Source organism: Jaculus jaculus, chromosome 7 (assembly GCF_020740685.1).
Source record: "Jaculus jaculus isolate mJacJac1 chromosome 7, mJacJac1.mat.Y.cur, whole genome shotgun sequence".
In the NCBI taxonomy this organism is placed as follows: domain Eukaryota; kingdom Metazoa; phylum Chordata; class Mammalia; order Rodentia; family Dipodidae; genus Jaculus; species Jaculus jaculus.
The window spans coordinates 30,011,612-30,029,015 of NC_059108.1; the positions used below are offsets into that span (position 1 = coordinate 30,011,612).

At 42.6% G+C, this 17,404-nt stretch overlaps 1 protein-coding gene across 1 annotated transcript in view; it reads left to right on the plus strand.

Annotated features, from left to right (window-relative positions):
- The window catches only part of Cryl1 (crystallin lambda 1), a 171,671-nt gene that overhangs the window by 53,024 nt on the left and 101,243 nt on the right, over positions 1–17,404 (plus strand). The window contains exon 3 of the mRNA XM_004670546.2: positions 4,190–4,316. Within this exon, the coding sequence (XP_004670603.2) occupies positions 4,190–4,316 (127 nt within the window). The remainder of the gene's footprint in view (positions 1–4,189; positions 4,317–17,404) is intronic.

Below are 17,404 nucleotides of genomic sequence, written 5' to 3' on the forward strand. Positions count from 1 at the left end.
TTATCAACTTTAACAGTTTGCTGGTAGAGTTTTTAGGGCCCCTTATGTACAGAACCATATGTGGTTGTTTGATTCAAGTGTCCCCCATAAACTTATGTGTTCCCAGCTGATGGAGATTTGGGAATTAACACCTCCTGGAGGCAGTGTATTGTTGGGGGCAGGCTTATAGGTATTATAGCCAGTTTTCCCCTGCCAGTGTTTGGCACACTCTCCTGTTGCTATTGTCCACCTTATGTAGCCCAGGGGGTGATGTCCACCCTCTGCTCATGTCATCGTTTTCCCCTGCTATCGTGGAGCTTCCCCTCGAGCCTATAAGCCAAAATAAACCTCTTTTCCCACAAGCTGCTCTTGGTTGGTTGATTTCTACCAGCAATGTGAACCTGACTGTAACACCATAGCATGTGCATATAGTTGACTTCTACCTTTCCTCTTTGTGTCTCTTGTCTTATTACTGCAGCACACACTATATTAAATAGAAATGGGGAAAGTGGGCACTCTTGTCTTGGTTCCTGATTTTAGTGGAAATGCATAGAATTTTTCCCCATTTAGTATAATGTTGGCAATAGGCTTGTCATACATAGCCTTAATTAAGTTGAGATATATTCTTTCTATTCCCAATTTCTTTAGGATTTTTATCATGAAGGGCTATTGTATCTATTGAGATGATCATGTGATTTAAATTTTTTTGTTTATTTTTGTTTATTTATTTGAGAGTGACAGAGAGAGAAAGAGGCAGAGAGAGAGAGAATGAATATGGGCGTGCCAGGGCCTCCAGCCACTGCAAAGGAACTCCAGATGTGTGCGTCCCCTTGTGCATCTGGTTAATGTGGGTCCTGGGGAATGGAGCCTCGAACCGGGATTCTTAGGCTTCACAGGTAACCGCTTAACCACTAAGCCATCTCTCCAGCCCGATCATGTGATTTTCATCTTTAGTGTATTATAGTTAAAATCTGTAACAGAATTTTGAGGCCATTAAAATAAAATTTAATGAGGAAAAAATTCAAATTCCAATTTGGACTTGGCACATGCCTGCATTTTCCAGGAATCAGGAGGCTGAGGCACGAGGACTATGAGTTCAGGGTTACTGTGAGGTCATGGCTAGTTTTTGGCCACAGAGAAAGCCTTTTTCTCATGTGAAAAATTAATTCTAAGCCCTATATATCTTGACAAGCCATAGGTGCCTTTTTTTTTTTTTTTATCTCTTGTAGGAGAGGCTCAATCTGTCTGATTCATGGAGGATGCACTGTCGTTTTCTAGGATGTAGTTCATTTTCTCATTGCTTTGACAAAATTCCTGACAAAAGTAACTTAAGAAAGGAAGGCTTGCTTTGCTCACAGTTCCATTGGGGAAAGTCATGAGGGCAGGAGCACGAGGCAGCTGGCTCCATTGTATCCACTGCCAGGATGCACAGAGGTGAATTCTTGTGCTTGGCTAGTTTTCCCCTTTGATTTTATTCAGTCTGGATTCCAGCCCATGTTATGGTGCCACCCACATGCAGGGAAGGTCTTCCTTGCTCAGTTTAGCCTTGTTGCAAACACCCTCACTGATACACCCAGAGCTGTGTTTTCATGGGGATTCTGAATCCTGCCAAGTTGACAGTGAAGATTAGCCATCACATTTGTTAAAGATAATATAGAAGTTTTTATATTTTGGTATATTTTAGCATTTTTTTTCTTTTGCAGTAACAGAAGGTGCTATATATCTAAAACCAAATACAAAATGCACAGTGTTCAGAAAGAAGAAACTGGGGCAGGAGAGATGGCTTAGCAGTTAAGGCACATGTCTGCAAAGCCTGAAGATGTGGCCTTGATTCTCCAGTCCCTATGTAAAGCTGGATGCACGAAGTGGTGCATGCTTCTGGAGTTCATTAGCAGTGGCTAGAGGCCTTGGCATGCCCATTCATTCTCTCTCTCTGTCTCTGCTTGCAAATAAATAAATAAAAAACTTTAAAAGCTGGGCATAGTGGTGCTTTTAATCCCATCACTCAGGAGGCAGAGGTAGGAGGATCGCCATGAATTCGAGGCCACCCTGAGACTACATAGTGAGTTCCAGGTCAGCCTGGCCTACAGTGAGACCCTACCTCGAAACACACACACACACACACACACACACACACACACACACACACACACACGAAAGAAGAAGAAACCAATCCCAAAGCAAAGAGCAATGCCTAAGACTGGGAAGCTGCCTGGCCTTACAACGTGCCATGGTGCTCTCCTGGTGGACATAAGCAGCCCCAGGTTACCACCCCAACACTGACAGAATGAGGCCGAGGGAAGCTGCTTCATAACTGTGTCTGAGCATGGAAAGAGCAGAGTCACCGAGTGATCCATAGGCTCCAGATGGTCCTTTCTTGGCTGAAGTGAGCAACTGTCATTCTTTGCCCACACAGCTTTGATGTGAGTTTGTTTTTGGAGGGGGGGAAACCCGATCTTTAGTTGTACTCACTTTCAGATGGCATCTGCTTCCCTGGGCTCCCTTCAGATATCTAGCAAAGCTTGAACCCTGTGCCACACTCTCTGGCATCCTGCTCCTGAGATGCCCAGAAGTCTTATGGTGTGAGTCTCCCTCACTGTCACAGACTGGCTTGCTCTGAGGCAGTATGCTCCTGATGGTTTTGGCTGAAGGATACTGACAGCTTAAAGGGAAAAACCATCACAGAAAAGACAAGTACCCATGCCCGTGCCCTCACACGTGGAGAGTAGAATGATGGTTACAACAGGCCGGGATAGATGGCCAGGCGGGCCAGAGACAGATTGAGCTGAGGATACCATGTTATAGTTAGAGGGGAATTACTGCACAGAAAGGTGACCACAGTGAACAGTAATGCACAATCTTTCAAAAAGCTGGAAGGGAAAAATTTTTAAAAGCAGGGTTTCTTTCTTTTTTTTAATTTAATTAATTTATTTATTTGTAAGCAGAGAGAGACAGAGAGAGAGAGAAAGAGAGAGACACACACAAGAGAGACAGACAGAATGGGCATGCCAGGGCCTCTAGCCATTGTAAATGAACTCCAGATGCATGTGCCCCTTGTGCATCTGGCTTATGTGGGTCCTGGGGAATTGAACCTGTGTCCTTTGGCTTCGCAGGCAAATGCCTTCACCACTAAGCCATTTTTCCAGCCGTAGAAGGGATTTTTAAAAATTTTTTATTAACATTTTCCATCATTATAAAACAATATCCCATGGTAATTCCCTCCCTCCCCCCACCCACTCTTTACCCTTTGAAATTCCATTCTCCATCATATTACCTCCCCATCCCTAGAAGGGATTTTTGAATGTTTGCATTATAAAGAAATTGCAATGTGATATAAGTACATGTGCTGTGATTTGCCTGTTATACCATGTGTACATATATCAAAACACCACCTAGTACTGTATAAACATATATTTTGAAGCATTTGCTTTTTACAAAATATTTGAGAGAGAAAGAGGCACACACACACACACACACACACACACACACACACACACACAGAATGAGCACTCCAGGGCTTCTAGCCGCTGCAAATGAACTCCAGATGCATGTGCCACCTTGTGCATTTGTTTTTATGTGGGTATTGGGAAATCAATCTTGGGTCCTTTGACTTTACTGGCAAGTACCTTAACCGCTAAGCCATCTCTTCAGCCCACATTTGCTTTAAAAAAAAAAAAAAAAGCCAAACAGGTAAAACCCATCTGGCTTGCTGGTAAACATCTACAGAATATTTTGGAAAGCACAGATATCGTTCCTTAGGCAGCTGTGTGTGCTTGTGTAGATGTATTCTGTGTGGCTCAGTGTTGCATGAGTAGCTCTGGCTGCACAATTTTTGAGTGTCAGTGAAAATGTGGGACTTCTTACAAGTTCTTTACTGGCCCTGAGTTACCACACAAGTCACATGCTGCAAAGTTGGTTCTAATTATAAGGGTTATCTTTCATTTTTTTTCTATTTCTGTTTTTTTTTGAGACACTGTTTTGTTATATGGTCCAAGCTGGTCTCATATTCACAATCCTGCCTCAGCCTCCCAAGTGCTGGGAATACAGATGTACCACCAGCTATTTATGAGTGCTGGAGAATCAAACCCAGGAGGTCTCAGGACTTCTTAGGCCCTTCTTGGCCAGCAAATGCTCTGAATTGCTGAGCTGTCTCCTCAGACCCTAAGTTTGTTTTCAATTACCCACAGTGACTCTTCTCTACTTCTTCCAGAAAGGAGATGAAGCTGATGGAGCAGTCAGGTGCTCTGAAAGGCTCTCTCAGTGCTCAGCAGCAGCTGGCACTCATTAGTGGCTGTGGCAACCTGGCGGAAGCAGTAGAGGGCGCCATGCACATTCAGGTGAGTCAAGGACACAGCCCCTGGGCCTTGCAAGGCAAGATCAAAGGCAGCGGGATATGTGGATAGAACTTTGTCTTATGTGACAGGAAACAGAATCATCAAAACATCCCCCATACAAGTTCTCATCAAATTACTATGATGCTGCTATGTAATAAAAGAGATTAGAATCTTACAAGAATTTTCTGTACTACTAGGACTGTTCTTTTGTTTTGTCCCTCTTAAATGGGTATATTCTTGTTCTCAAATGTAACTAAATAAAAACTTCAGACATCACTTAAAAAAAATTTAATTTGCATTTAGTGTTTTTTTCCCTTTTAACAACTACACACACACACACACACAAAGAAAAACAGGGCTACACCTTTAATCCCAGCATTCAGGAGGCAGAGGTAGGAGGATCACCTAGAGTTCAAGGCCATCCTGAGACTACATACTGAATTCAGGTCAGCCTGGGCTAGAGCAAAACCCTACCTGGGGGTGGGGGGAGGGAAGAGCCAGACATGGTGGCACATACCTTTAATCCCAGCACTTGGGAGGCAGAGGTAGGAGGATCACTGTGAGTTCAAGGCCACCCTGAGAGTACAGAGTGAATTCCAGGTCAGCCTGGGCTGGAGTGAGACCCCACCTAGAAAAACCAAAAACCAAAACAAAACAAAAAAAAAAAAAAAAGGAAAGAAAGAAACAAAGAGAGAAACAAAATAGGGCTGCAGATGTTTTAGTGGTTAAGTGGTTAAGGTGCTTCCCTACAAAGCCTAATGACCCAGGTTCGATTTCCCAGTACCCACATAAAGCCAGATTCACAAAGTGGCACATGTATCTGGAGTTCATTTGCAGCAGCTGTAGGCCCTGTCATGCCCATTCTGTCTCTTTGTCTCTCTTCTCTCTATCTCTCTGCTAGGAAAATAAATAAAATAAAAAAAGAGTAATTGTCATGGACACCACTCAGAAAAATGATGCATTGCTCAAGCTAGGACCCTGTAGTTCCAGGGCTGAGACTTCAGACCACACAGGCAGTCCCTGCCCCTGTGTTAAGAACTTCAAAGTATAACTGTCTTGAAAGGTCATACTTACTGCCACAGGTTCAAGTGAACTCAAAGGGTTGGTATTCTCAATCCCCCCCTGAGTACTTTTTCTTCTGACACGTGTACACTCATGTTTCTGTGGCAAAACTCAAGCCAAGAAGGTAGGGCAAACCAGAGGCTCTCAGGTGCAGGTTCTCGGTCTTTGTGGCTCTAAAATTTCTCTACTGCCTTTAACAGATATGTAACCAAATAAAGGAGGATGATTATTTCTCAGTTATTTTTCTCTTTCTAGCATAAGCAGTCTCTCCTTCCCACAGTTTCATTTTCTGTAGTTCCAGATACTTTGGGGTCATTAACAGTCCAAAAATATTATTTGTCTTGGCAGGATAGATAGATAGATAGATAGCACAGTCACATAACTTTTATTATAGTATATGGCTATAATTATTCTATTTTATTATTAGTAATTGCTGTTCATCTCTTACTGGGCCAACTTACAATCAAACCTTATCATATGTATGTATGAATGTATAGGAAAAAAGTATACATAGATCTGGGATGATTAGTGATTTCAGGCAACTGCAGGGGGCTTGGATCATATCCCTTTGGATGAGGGGATGGGGTACTGTTTATATTTCTTTTTTTTTCTTTTTTGGTTTTTCGAGGTGGGGGGTCTCACTCTAGCCCAGGCTGACCTGGAATTCACTATGTAGTCTCAGGGTGGCCTCAAACTCATGGTGATCCTCCTACCTTTGCCTCCTGAGTGCTGGGATTAAAGGTGTGTGCCACCATGCCCGACTGTCTCTCTCTCTCTTTTTTTCTTTTTGAGACAGGGATTCACTCTGTATTTCAAGCTATCCTGGAACTTACTATATAGCCTAGGGGGACATTGAATTTACAAAACCCTTCCTGCATTACTGCCTGAGTTCTGGGATTATAGGCGTGTGCCACCATGCTTGGCTATATATTCATCTCTGTCTTTTGATGTGTCCTTTGTCTGTGTGAGAGGCAGGGTCCTGTGGAGAGCTTACAGCTGTCTTGTTCCCATATTAACTGTGTGAGAGGTAGAATCCTGTAAAAGATCAGAGGGTTCCTGTTATTTGCTATCAATGTCCTGTCCTGTGTTAACTGGGCCTTGCTTCTGCAAAGCACAAAAGCTTTCTGGTCTGGTCTTGACAGAGCAACTTCTTTTTGCAGATCTAGCTTTGAAGACAAGTGTATGCTTCTTTTACTGGGATTGCTGGAGGAGACAGAACAATTCAGATTTATAGTTTCTGCTTGTGGCAAAAACAAGAGGGCATGTTCAAAACACACTCAAGTCAGACAAGCCCAGTGACAACCTAGACACATTTGAAAAATGACTGTATCACATTTTCTAACTCCTGAACTCCAACTCCTCATCACCTTAGGATGGTGGGATGGTGTGAGAACAATACCCTCACCCTGGGATGGTGTGAGGACAATAGCCTCATCCTGGGATGGTGTGAGGACAATACCCTCACCCTGGGATGGTGTGAGGACAATGCCCTCACCCTGGGAGGTGTGAGCACAATACCCCCACTCTGGATGGTATGAGCATAATACCCTCACCCTGCGATGGTGTGAGGACAATACCCTCACCCTGGGATGGTGTGAGCACAATACCCCCACTCTGGATGGTGTGAGCATAATACCCTCACCCTGGGATGGTGTGAGGACAATACCCTCACCCTGGGATGGTGTGAGCATAATACCCTCACCCTGGGATGGTGTGAGCACAATACCCTCACCCTGGGATGGTATGAGCACAATACCCCCACTCTGGATGGTGTGAACATAATACCCTCACCCTGGGATGGTGTGAGCACAATACCCTCACCCTGGGATGGTGTGAGCACAATACCCTCACTCAGGATGGTGTGAGCACAATACCCTCACCCTGGGATGGTGTGAGGACAATGCCCTCACCCTGTGAGGTTAGTGCTCTCATCTTGGGATGGTGTAAGGATCTCCAACTGGGTGTCTAAGGTGACCCTTCTGGAAGGCAAGATTCTATTTTTTTTCCAGGGAGAAGATTACAAAACACCTTCTTTTGATGCTAATTTGATAGTTACCCATTAGCAGTCCCCTGAGAATGCTAATGTTTTGGCATTCTATTTGCATAGAAGCTAACGAGACCCTCCTGGACCCTGATCACAACCCTCTCTTAGTGGCCTCCTCTCACCTCTACCTTCTCTGCTCCACTGAATGCTGCCTTCTTGCCAGCTTGTTCCTCTTCTATTTTGATGTCATCAGGTTTTGTTTCCCTTTGGCCTCCTGCACTGTGAGGTGAATGGCCACTTAGTATCTGGAAGACAGTAAAGCACTCCCCCTCCTTTGGATCTTACATTCTTTCCACCACCTCTTCTCCAGTGGTCCTTGAGGCTTAGAGAATGTGATAGAGATGTCTCAGTGCCGAACTCTGACTTCTCATCACTTTGATAAGTTTTTTGAGTGCCTGGTAGACACTGTCATCTGAAAAGAGAAACTTTTATAACCAAAAAGTGAGAGTAGCATAAATATATGGGCATAAACTTAAATTTTTAGAGAACAATTTGGTAGGCATTATATATCTTATTTAGTCAAACAACAGTAGTAGCCACACCTAGGGATTATGATAGGCTTTTGATTAAGTTTTCAGTACCAACTGTGAATTCTTTCCCATGGAGTGGACCTTAACTCCAACCAGAGGGAAGTTGGTTTATCTCATAATAGACATATGCCACCATTGCACTGGTAGGCATATTTTGCCTGGCTGGCCAGCCATGTACTTAAAGGACCTATTGCTTGCTTTGGGTCTTTCTAGCCAGCTTCTTTGAGCACGTCATTTCTGCCACTTGAGAGATGTTCAACAGGTAGAGCTTTTTGAATCCACCTGTGATACTGGTATTTGAAATTTTATCCCTAGCTGGGTAAGATGGTGCAGGCTTGTAAGCCCAGCACTCAGGAGTTGGAAGCAGGAGGATCAGAAGTTCAAGGTCATCCTTGAAGACATAGTAAGTTAGAAGCCTGCTTGAGCTATGTAAGACCCTGTCTTAACCCCTGTCCCTCCCAAAGAAAGAACTCCCATCATTACTTGTAGTTTTATCTGATGACTTTTTTTTTTTAAGTGATCTTTGTAAAGCTCATTTACAAATTCTAGCAGGCATGAAGTAATGTCCCAGGGTTCCAGGAGTCTATTTATGATAAAGAAATAAGTTGTTTTTTCTAAAGTAGAGTCTCACTCTAGCTCAGATTGACCTGGGATTAAAGGCATGCACTACCATGCCCTGTTCCAAGGAATAATCTTTTGAATGAGTTTTTATATGTTGCCCAGGCTGGCCTTTCTTTTTGGCTAAAGGAATATTCCTGTCCCAGCCTCTTAAATACTGGGAGTACAGGTGGGCACCACTGTGCCAGGGTAGTTCTTTGACTCCTCTTTCCAGTTTTTAAAATTTTTATTTACTTACTTGAAATAGATACATGAGAGAGAGAGAGAGAGAGAGAGAGAGAGAGAGAGAGAGAGAAAGAAAATGGGTGCACCAGGGCATCAGGTGCTGCAAACGAACTCCAGGCACATGTACCACCTTGTGCATCTGGTTTATGAGGGTCTGGGGAATTGAACCTGGGTCCTTTGGCTTTGCAGGCAAGTACCTTAACCGCTAAGCCATCTCTCCAGCCCTCCTCCTTCCATTAAAAAAAAAATTTACAAGAGAAAGTGGGGATGGGCACGCCAGGGCCTCTAGCCACTGCAATTGAACTCCAAACACATGCACCATCTTGTGCATCTGGCTTATGTGGGTACTGGGGAATCAAACCTGTGTCCTTACGCTTCTCAGGCAAGAGTCTTATCCACTAAGCCATCTCTCCAGCTCCTCTTAACATTTTTTTCCTTTTTTTTCTTTTAAACAAACTCTAGATGCATGCACCACTTTGTGCATCTGGCTTTATGTGGGTACTGGGGAATTGAACCTGGGTCCTTGGGTTTTGCAGGCAGGCACCTTAACTGCTAAGGCATCTCTCCAGTGCCTCTCTTTCCATTTTTGAAAAAGTCCTGTCATATGATTACCATAAACATCTAAAACCTTATATTGTTTCTAAAACTAAAAAATCAAAGAAAACCAGGCTAGAGAGATGGCTCAGTGGATAAAGCACTTTCCATGTAAGCATAAGTACCTTGGTCTGGATCCCAGAACCACATAAAAAGCTGGAGACCGTAATGGGCACTTATAATCCCAGTATGCTTACAGCAGGAAGAGAGGAAGAGGAAGGAGAGTCCACTGGAAGCTCATGAGTCAGCTAATCTGGCAAATGGAGCATGAGGACAACGAGGGAGACCTCACCTCAGAGGAAGGTGAGGACTGACACCTGAAAGTTGTCCTCTCTCAACTTTGCTCTACACGTGCGCTGTGGCATGAGTGCCTGCACTTACACACGTAAACACATGCACACGCACACAGTGCAGGCACATACAGACACCCCAAAGAAAACGGAAAATCCTTAGTAACGTAAAGGCATTATAATGACTTGAAAATGAATTCTTTCCTTTGAGGGATGATTTGAAGATATATGTTATCTTAATAGGTACTTGGCTTTGAAAATGTTCAATAAATGGTATTTCATAATTTATGTATTGTGTAATTTGCATATAATTTGGCAAAAAGGAAATGACATGCATGGTAGGTTCTACAGAACTGCTGTGTAGCTAAGGTCTCTCTCTGTTTTCTAGGTGGAATGAAGGTGTTTACGTGGTAAGCAGTGTGTGTCATGCAGAATGACACCCAAAGGTAGAAGAAGGGGAAAGAATTGAAAAGGGTGACACAGACTCTGCTATGTTTAATTCCTGTATGAGATTGCAATCTTAGGAAGCTGCCTCCAGTAACTCAGAGGGGAGAGAGAGTTTTTCTGACAGAGGACTGGGAAGGTTTAGGAAAATGGGATTGGACAGGTGGAGTCTGTGGAGGCAAGGAGAAACAGAGTGGAGATGCGTACCTGGGACATTGGGAGACAGCTTGAAGGCCTGTCAGCTTGCAGACTTTGAGACTCTGTCTCAAGGAAGGTGATGGGCACAGATACTTAGAGTTGTCCTTTCACCTCCAAACATGTGCCTTGGCATGTGTACATACACACACACACGCACACACAGGTGAACAGACGAGATGGCACATGAGTATGTTCCAGAAGGTTTGTGTGACTTAAACACAAGTCCAGTGCAGAGGAGATGGTGAGGGCAGGAACCAGCTCAGGATGGTTTTTGAATGCCAGCCTGAAGAGTTATTTAGATGGAAAGAGTTAATATTTATAAGGTGCTTAGAGAAATACATATTGCTGGGATGCTTTCAATATTTCCCTTAAGGAATAGAGTTTGTGTTACAATGTGGGTCCTGATTAGCGTTATCCAAGAAGAATGATTAGAGGAGAGTAAAATTAATCCACAGAAAAGGTGGTCAGGAAAAAAGACTTTATATTTGTTAGATGACTGATATTCTTGGGGAAATTCACATGATTTTTTTTTTTTTTTTTAAGCATGATACTTTTTTTTTTTGTTTGTTTTTTTGAAGTAGGGTCTTGTTCTAGCCCAAATTGACCTGGAATTTACTATGTAGTCTCAGGGTGGCCTCAAACTCATGGTGATCCCCCTACCTCTGTCTCCGTGTGCTGGGATTAAAGGCATGAGCCACCACGCCAACTGCATGATACTTTAAAAAATATTCATTTTTTTTGTGGTGTTGAGGATCAAACTCAAGGCAGGGCCTTGCATATGCTAGATAAGTACTCTGCCACTGAACTTCAGCCCAAGTTCTTCTTTACTTGAAATATGGTCTTGATAAGTAGCCCAGATTAACCTTGAATTTGAGATTTTCCTTTGTCAGCCTCCTGAGTGTTGGGATGCCAGGTTTGTGCCTGCTAGAACCTTCTTAGGAACTGCACCCTTTTATTACTCCTCACAATTCCCTTTTCTGATTTATACAAGAAAAATTTTTCTGGAAAAAAAAATTCATCTTGAGCCGGGTGTGGTGGCACACGCCTTTAATCCCAGTACTTGGGAGGCAGAGGTAGGAGGATCGCCGTGAGTTCGAGGCCACCCTGAGACTATATAGTGAATTCCAGGTCAGCCTGGGCTAGAGTGAGACCCTACCTCAAAAAACCAAAAAAAAAAAAAAAAAAAAAAAAAATTCATCTAGGCTGCTTTGAGGCAATTTTCTTATAAAAAGATTGTCACAGGGACTAGGGTAAAGTGCTCGCCACACAAGCATAAGGACTTGAGTTAAGATCCCTAGCACCCATGTTAAAAATGCTGGGCATAGCCAGGCATGGTGGTGCACGCCTTTAATCCCAGCATTTGGGAGGCAGAGGTAGAAGGATTGCTGTGAGTTCGAGGCCACCCTGAGACTCCATAGTGCATTCCAGATCAGCCTGGTCTAGAGCGAGACCCTACCTCGAAAAAAAAAAAAATGCTGGGCATAAGCCAGTTGTGGTGTTGCACACCTTTAATCCCAGCACTTGGGAGGCAAGGGTGGGAGGATTGCCATGAGTTCAAGGCCACCCTGAGACTACATAGTGAATTCCAGGTTGGCCTGAGCTAGAGTTAGACCCTACCTCAAAAAAATGCTCGGTATGAGGCTGGAGAGATGTTTTAGTGCTTAAAGGTATTTGCTTGCAAAAATTGACGGCCCAGGTTCAATTTGCCAGTACCTATGTAGAGCCAGATGCACAAAGTGGCACATGTATCTGCAGTGGTTTGCAGTGGCAGGAGGCCCTGGCATGCCCATTTGCTCTACCTGCCTGCTCCCCTCAAATAAATAAATAAATAAATAAATATTTAAAAAATGCTGGGCATGTTGCTATGTACCCGTTACCTCAGCACTGGGGAGATAGAGACAGGAGGATCTCTGGGACTCACTGACTAGCTAGTCTAGCTGAATTGGTGAGCTCCAGCTTTAGAGAGAGGCAGAGGCCCTGTCTCAAAAAAATAAGATGGAGATAGACTGAGGAGAATTCCTGAGGTTCTCCGCACTCACATGAACACATAAGTATGTGTAACCCCCCTCAAGAACATGAACACACACACACACAATAAAAAGATAGAAATGTTGTTATTTTCAGAAAATGTTCAGAAGTAGAAGGTCGAGCTTAAAGGATAAGCAACCATATCCCGGGAGCTTGCTTGCTGTAGTTCCTCTACCAAAAATAATCTCATTGTAGGATTTGCTGAGTCCCTGTGGTTTAGAGCACTAGCAAAGTCTATGTAATTCTTCCATGCAAATAATCTTCTCCCCAAGCCCTAGAGGGTAGAAGCATGGATCATAAGGTTTCCTAACACTCTGCTGAGATGTGGGAGCATGAATGAAAGAAACCTGAGTTTCTAGAATTTAGTGCACTTTTGAAATCAAATCTTGCCAGGAAAGAAAGTTTACTGTGCTAGAAAAATAAGTTTATTTTGAACAGCCTGTCTAAAAGCATTGACTGTTAAAGAGCATTAGGGCTCATTATTTGCTACAGGAGGCATTATCTGATCTCTGGAACTCAAGACCCAAGCTTGCCGTGGCTGCTTAGTGCGGTGAGAATGGTGCACTAACCTAGGAAGTTGAAAAGGAGCTCGCTTCCAAAGGCAGCGCCTCTACTACAGTCTAGACGTAAGAATCACACTGGCGGGGTGGATGATTGGAATTTGCATCAGAACTTCACCTTTACAATGAGGAAAGTGCTGGTCATTTTGAAAAGGACACAGGCATCAATTACAGGAAATGGTGTTTATAAATAGCAGCGTTTTAGAAATATACATGGTCTCTTAAAGAATAGACACTTATTGGCCCTTCGGTCTTAGTCACTGGGGCTCACAATAGTCCCTTCAGGGGGGATGGGGATAGTTCAGGCAGCACAGGTCAGTGGAATGGACAAGCACTGAACTGAAAGCAGAAGCTCACCTTTTCTCTTGGGTGATGTCTTTTTTGAGACAGGGTTGCACTGTGTTGCCCAGGCTGGCCTTGAACTCATGATCCTCCTGCCTCAATGTCTTGAACCCTTTTAAGGGTCTATTGGCGTCGTGTGTAGGCTTGTTTCTAGAGTGATGTGTCTGTGTTACTCTGGTGATACTCTGTGATATTAAGTCTTGAGAACAGGCAGGAACTCTCCAAGTGGTTCTTTCTTTAAAATATTTTATTGGAGAATGAGAGAGAGAGAGAGAGAGAGAGAGAGAGAGAATAAGAATGGGCATCCATGATCTCTAGCCATGAAAACAAACTCCAGATGCATATGCCACCATGTGCATCCAGTTTATTTGGGTTCTGTGGAATCAAACCTGGGTCCTTAGGCTTGGCAGGCAAGCACCTTAACCACTAAGCCATCTCTCCAGTGTGAGTCTTGCTCATACTTGTTGTGGCTCTTCTAGTTCCTTCACTTTACATTTCAGAATCAGTTTGTTGTTTTCTTTTAAGAAATTCAACCAAGATTTTCTTTTCTTAAAATTTTGTTGTCTTGTCTCATTTGTTCATTGGTTACATCTCTTGAAAGCATAGCATATTTTGGCTTTCTGCTTCACCCAGGGCTTTCTGTAATGCCTGTGTTACTTGACATCTGGCCCAAGTAGATGAATTTGAGGTAAAACTCTGCAAGGTGGTTCAGTTGTATCTGCAAGCCCTTGCCTGGCTCCCTAACTACCTTGTTCCTGGCAATCCTGGGCAGACTGAGTGAGGGACTGCCTTGTTCATTCCATTCCTTTCTGAGTTCTCCCTGTATTGTCACAGTTGGGGTTGCTTCTCTGCCTTGTCTTCCTAGCTTCAGGTAATTAGCCCTGCGCTTTTGGATGGGAGTGTTTGAAACAGCATTCTCTTGCATGTACTTGTGACAACATAGCTCAGAGGCCTATAGATAAAACATCATTCAAATGAGCTTTATACTCACATCTGTGTGGAGGAGGATGCTGTAAACTGAAATTGAAAGATATATGGCATGACTAAATAATGGCCTGTAGGAAACTCATGTGGTTGAGCACATCTTGTTATAAGAATCAGTTGAAATTCCATGGAATTTCAAAGGGGAAAGTGTAAGGGGGGAGGGAGGGAATTACCATGGGATATTCTTTTTTCTATAATCATGGAAAATGTTAATAAAAATTTAAAAATTAAAAAAAAGAATCAGTTGAGGAGTAACTATTATATTTTGAATGTTTATTTCAGAGGCAGAGTGAACCATATGGATTTTTATAACAGTGATGTATTTGTTTTGTGATTTCCTTTCCTGATGCTTTTGTCTTTCCAGCCCTCTAGAAGACAAGTGGGGTAGTTTATTACCAGCTTATTTGAACTTTTGCATTTCAAATTCTTCCTTTAAAAATTTTTATTTTTATTAATTAAGAACTTTACTGTATATACATATTACATGTTAGTCATATTTTCATCAGGTTATACTCTTATGTTCCCTCTTTCCCACTGCATTCCACTGAGGGTCCTCCTTAGTGGGATTATCAGTAATCACTGTGGGGTCATGAATGTGACTCTTACAGTCTTTCATTCATTTCTTCTGCAATGTTCCCTGTCCTTGGGGGGTGTGTCAAAAGTCTCCTTGAGTGTTGAGTTCTCTACAGCCTCTGATTTTTCTACTGTGATGAGGTTTTCTTTCTTTCTTTTCTTTTTTCTTTTTTTTTTTTTGACGTAGGGTCCTGCTGTAGCCAAGGATGACCTGAAATTCACTATGTAGTCTCAGGGTGGACTCAAACTCACAGTGATCCTCCTACCTTTGCCTCCTGAGTGCTGGGATTCAGGGTGTGCACCACTCTGGCCAGATATGATGAGTTTTGAGTCTCCTCAGTGTCTATTGCCACATTCCTGAAGGAGGTTCTCATGCTAGCATTGAGAGCAACACTCATTTAATCTGCTACTTCCTCTGTAATGTGTCCTGGGCCCGGGCAGATGTGCTAGAGATGACTCATCTCATTCCAGCCAATGGCTTTCTCTTCTTGTCATTGTGATGAGTTTGGGGTCTTCCTGAAATATCTGCCATCTGTCAAAAGCAGATTTTCTAGCCAAGAGTGAAAACTGCATGGATTAATGAGGCTAAAGAAACATTTAGGGGGCTGGAGAGATGGACAAATGGTTAAAGACATTTGCTTGCAAAACCTCATGGCCTGGCTTCAATTCCCCAGTACCCTTGTAAAGCCAGATGCACAAAGTGATGCATGTGTTTGGAGTTTTCTTACAGTGGCAGGAGGTCCTAGTGCACCCATTGTCTCTCTCTTTGTGCTTGCAAATAAATAATCAAAATATTAAAAAAAAACATTTAAAATGTTTTTGGATGGACATATCCTCTCCTTTTAACCAACAAAACAGTAGAGCTTCTCTGTAGGGTCTGACTTTGTAGGCCGTAGGCTTCTGATTTGGTTCTCAGTACCAGGTATGAATTGCACTGAGCAAGCCTCATTTCCAGTCATAGAGCACTTGATTACCCCCATAGCTTGTGTGGCAGTTACCACACAGGTGTGTATATCTTGCCTGGCTGATTGATTTTGTAACTTGTAGCATAGTGTTCATGCTATTGGTGACTGCTATCTCCCAGGAACTTGCACAGCACTTTCCAGCACTATGAGAGCTAGCCAGCAGGGAGGGAGCTGCCTTCTGTCTGCAGCTGAGATTTTGACTGGAGTTCCAGTGATTCTATAGATCAGCATGAAAGACAACTGTCATCTTGACATAATTGAGTCTGCAATCCATGTACATGGTATATCCTCCTATTTATTTAGTCCTTAAAATTTTCTCTCAGGTGTTTTATAGGTTTAAATTATAAGTCTTATAGTACTCCATTAGATGTACACATAAATACTTAATGGGTTTAGTGCCATTTAAATAACACTGTCAAAAATTTTACTTTCTAGTTGAACATTAGTATACAAGAATACAATTCAGTTTTTGTAAATTAAGGTTGTATTCTGTGATCTGGCTAAATTCATTATTTCTAGTAGGTTTGTTTTGGTAGTATTTTGGGATTTTCTGTATGGATAGTCATGTATATGTGAATAGTTTTTAACTGATAAAAAATTTATTTATTTCTGACTAGGCTGTCTAGTATAATAGGAGTATAAAATAATTCCTCCATGCTTTGTTTCTTGTTATGGGGTTTCTAAAAACATTCCATCATCCATAGCTAATTATGATGTTAGAGTTCCCTTTAAACTTTATTTTTGATGCCTTTTATCAGGTTGAGGAAATTCCCTGTAACTCCAGTTTGTTGAGAGTTGAAATGGGCCCAGAGTCCCGGGCTTACATAAATGAAGCTTGATCTTAGATAATCATAAAGAGCGGAAGCTTCATGATAGCATGGGAAAGCCTGGCATGAAAATTCATTGTGTAGGTAGGGGCTTTCCACTGGGATAAGATAATTGCTCAGACTTTAACCAGTCAGACCATTCCCTTCTTCTGCATCTCCATTCATTCTTTGCAAGTCTTCCTTGCAAACTGTTCTGTCTAGTCCTCAAGTCCTTGTGGCTTGATGGTACCTAATTCTGCAGTTGCTGTTTGCTCAAATATGCTCTGTACTTTTTAAAAAATTATTTGAGGCAGGTCAAAGTTGTAGCACAAGCTGACTTGGAGTTCACTGTGCAGTCTCAAACTGGCCTTGAACTCACAGTGATCCTCCTGCCTCTGCCTCCTCAGTGCTGGGATTAAAGGTGTGCACCACCACACTAAGCTTGTATTCATTTTAATATTCCTCAGTTTATCTTTTCAAGTGTCAACAAAGTTACTCTGATGTAAGGTTCAACAAATCCTTCCTTTAAATATTTTAGGTTTTGAGGGATGGATATAGTTTATGTTGCATATTTTAAAGTTTTTGAGTGTATATTTTACAGTCATTCCAAAATAAAAGCTATTGCTAACTTGTGGGCCTTACACAAAGGGGGCATGGACAGCAATGACCTAGGCCATAGTTTCTTTTTTAAAAAATATTTTCTTTTTTGTTTATTTTTATTTATTTATTTGAGAGCGATAGAGAGAGAAAGAGGCAGAGAGAGAGAGAATGGGTGTGCCAGGGCCTCCGGCCACTGCAAACGAACTCCAGATGCATGCGCCACCTTGT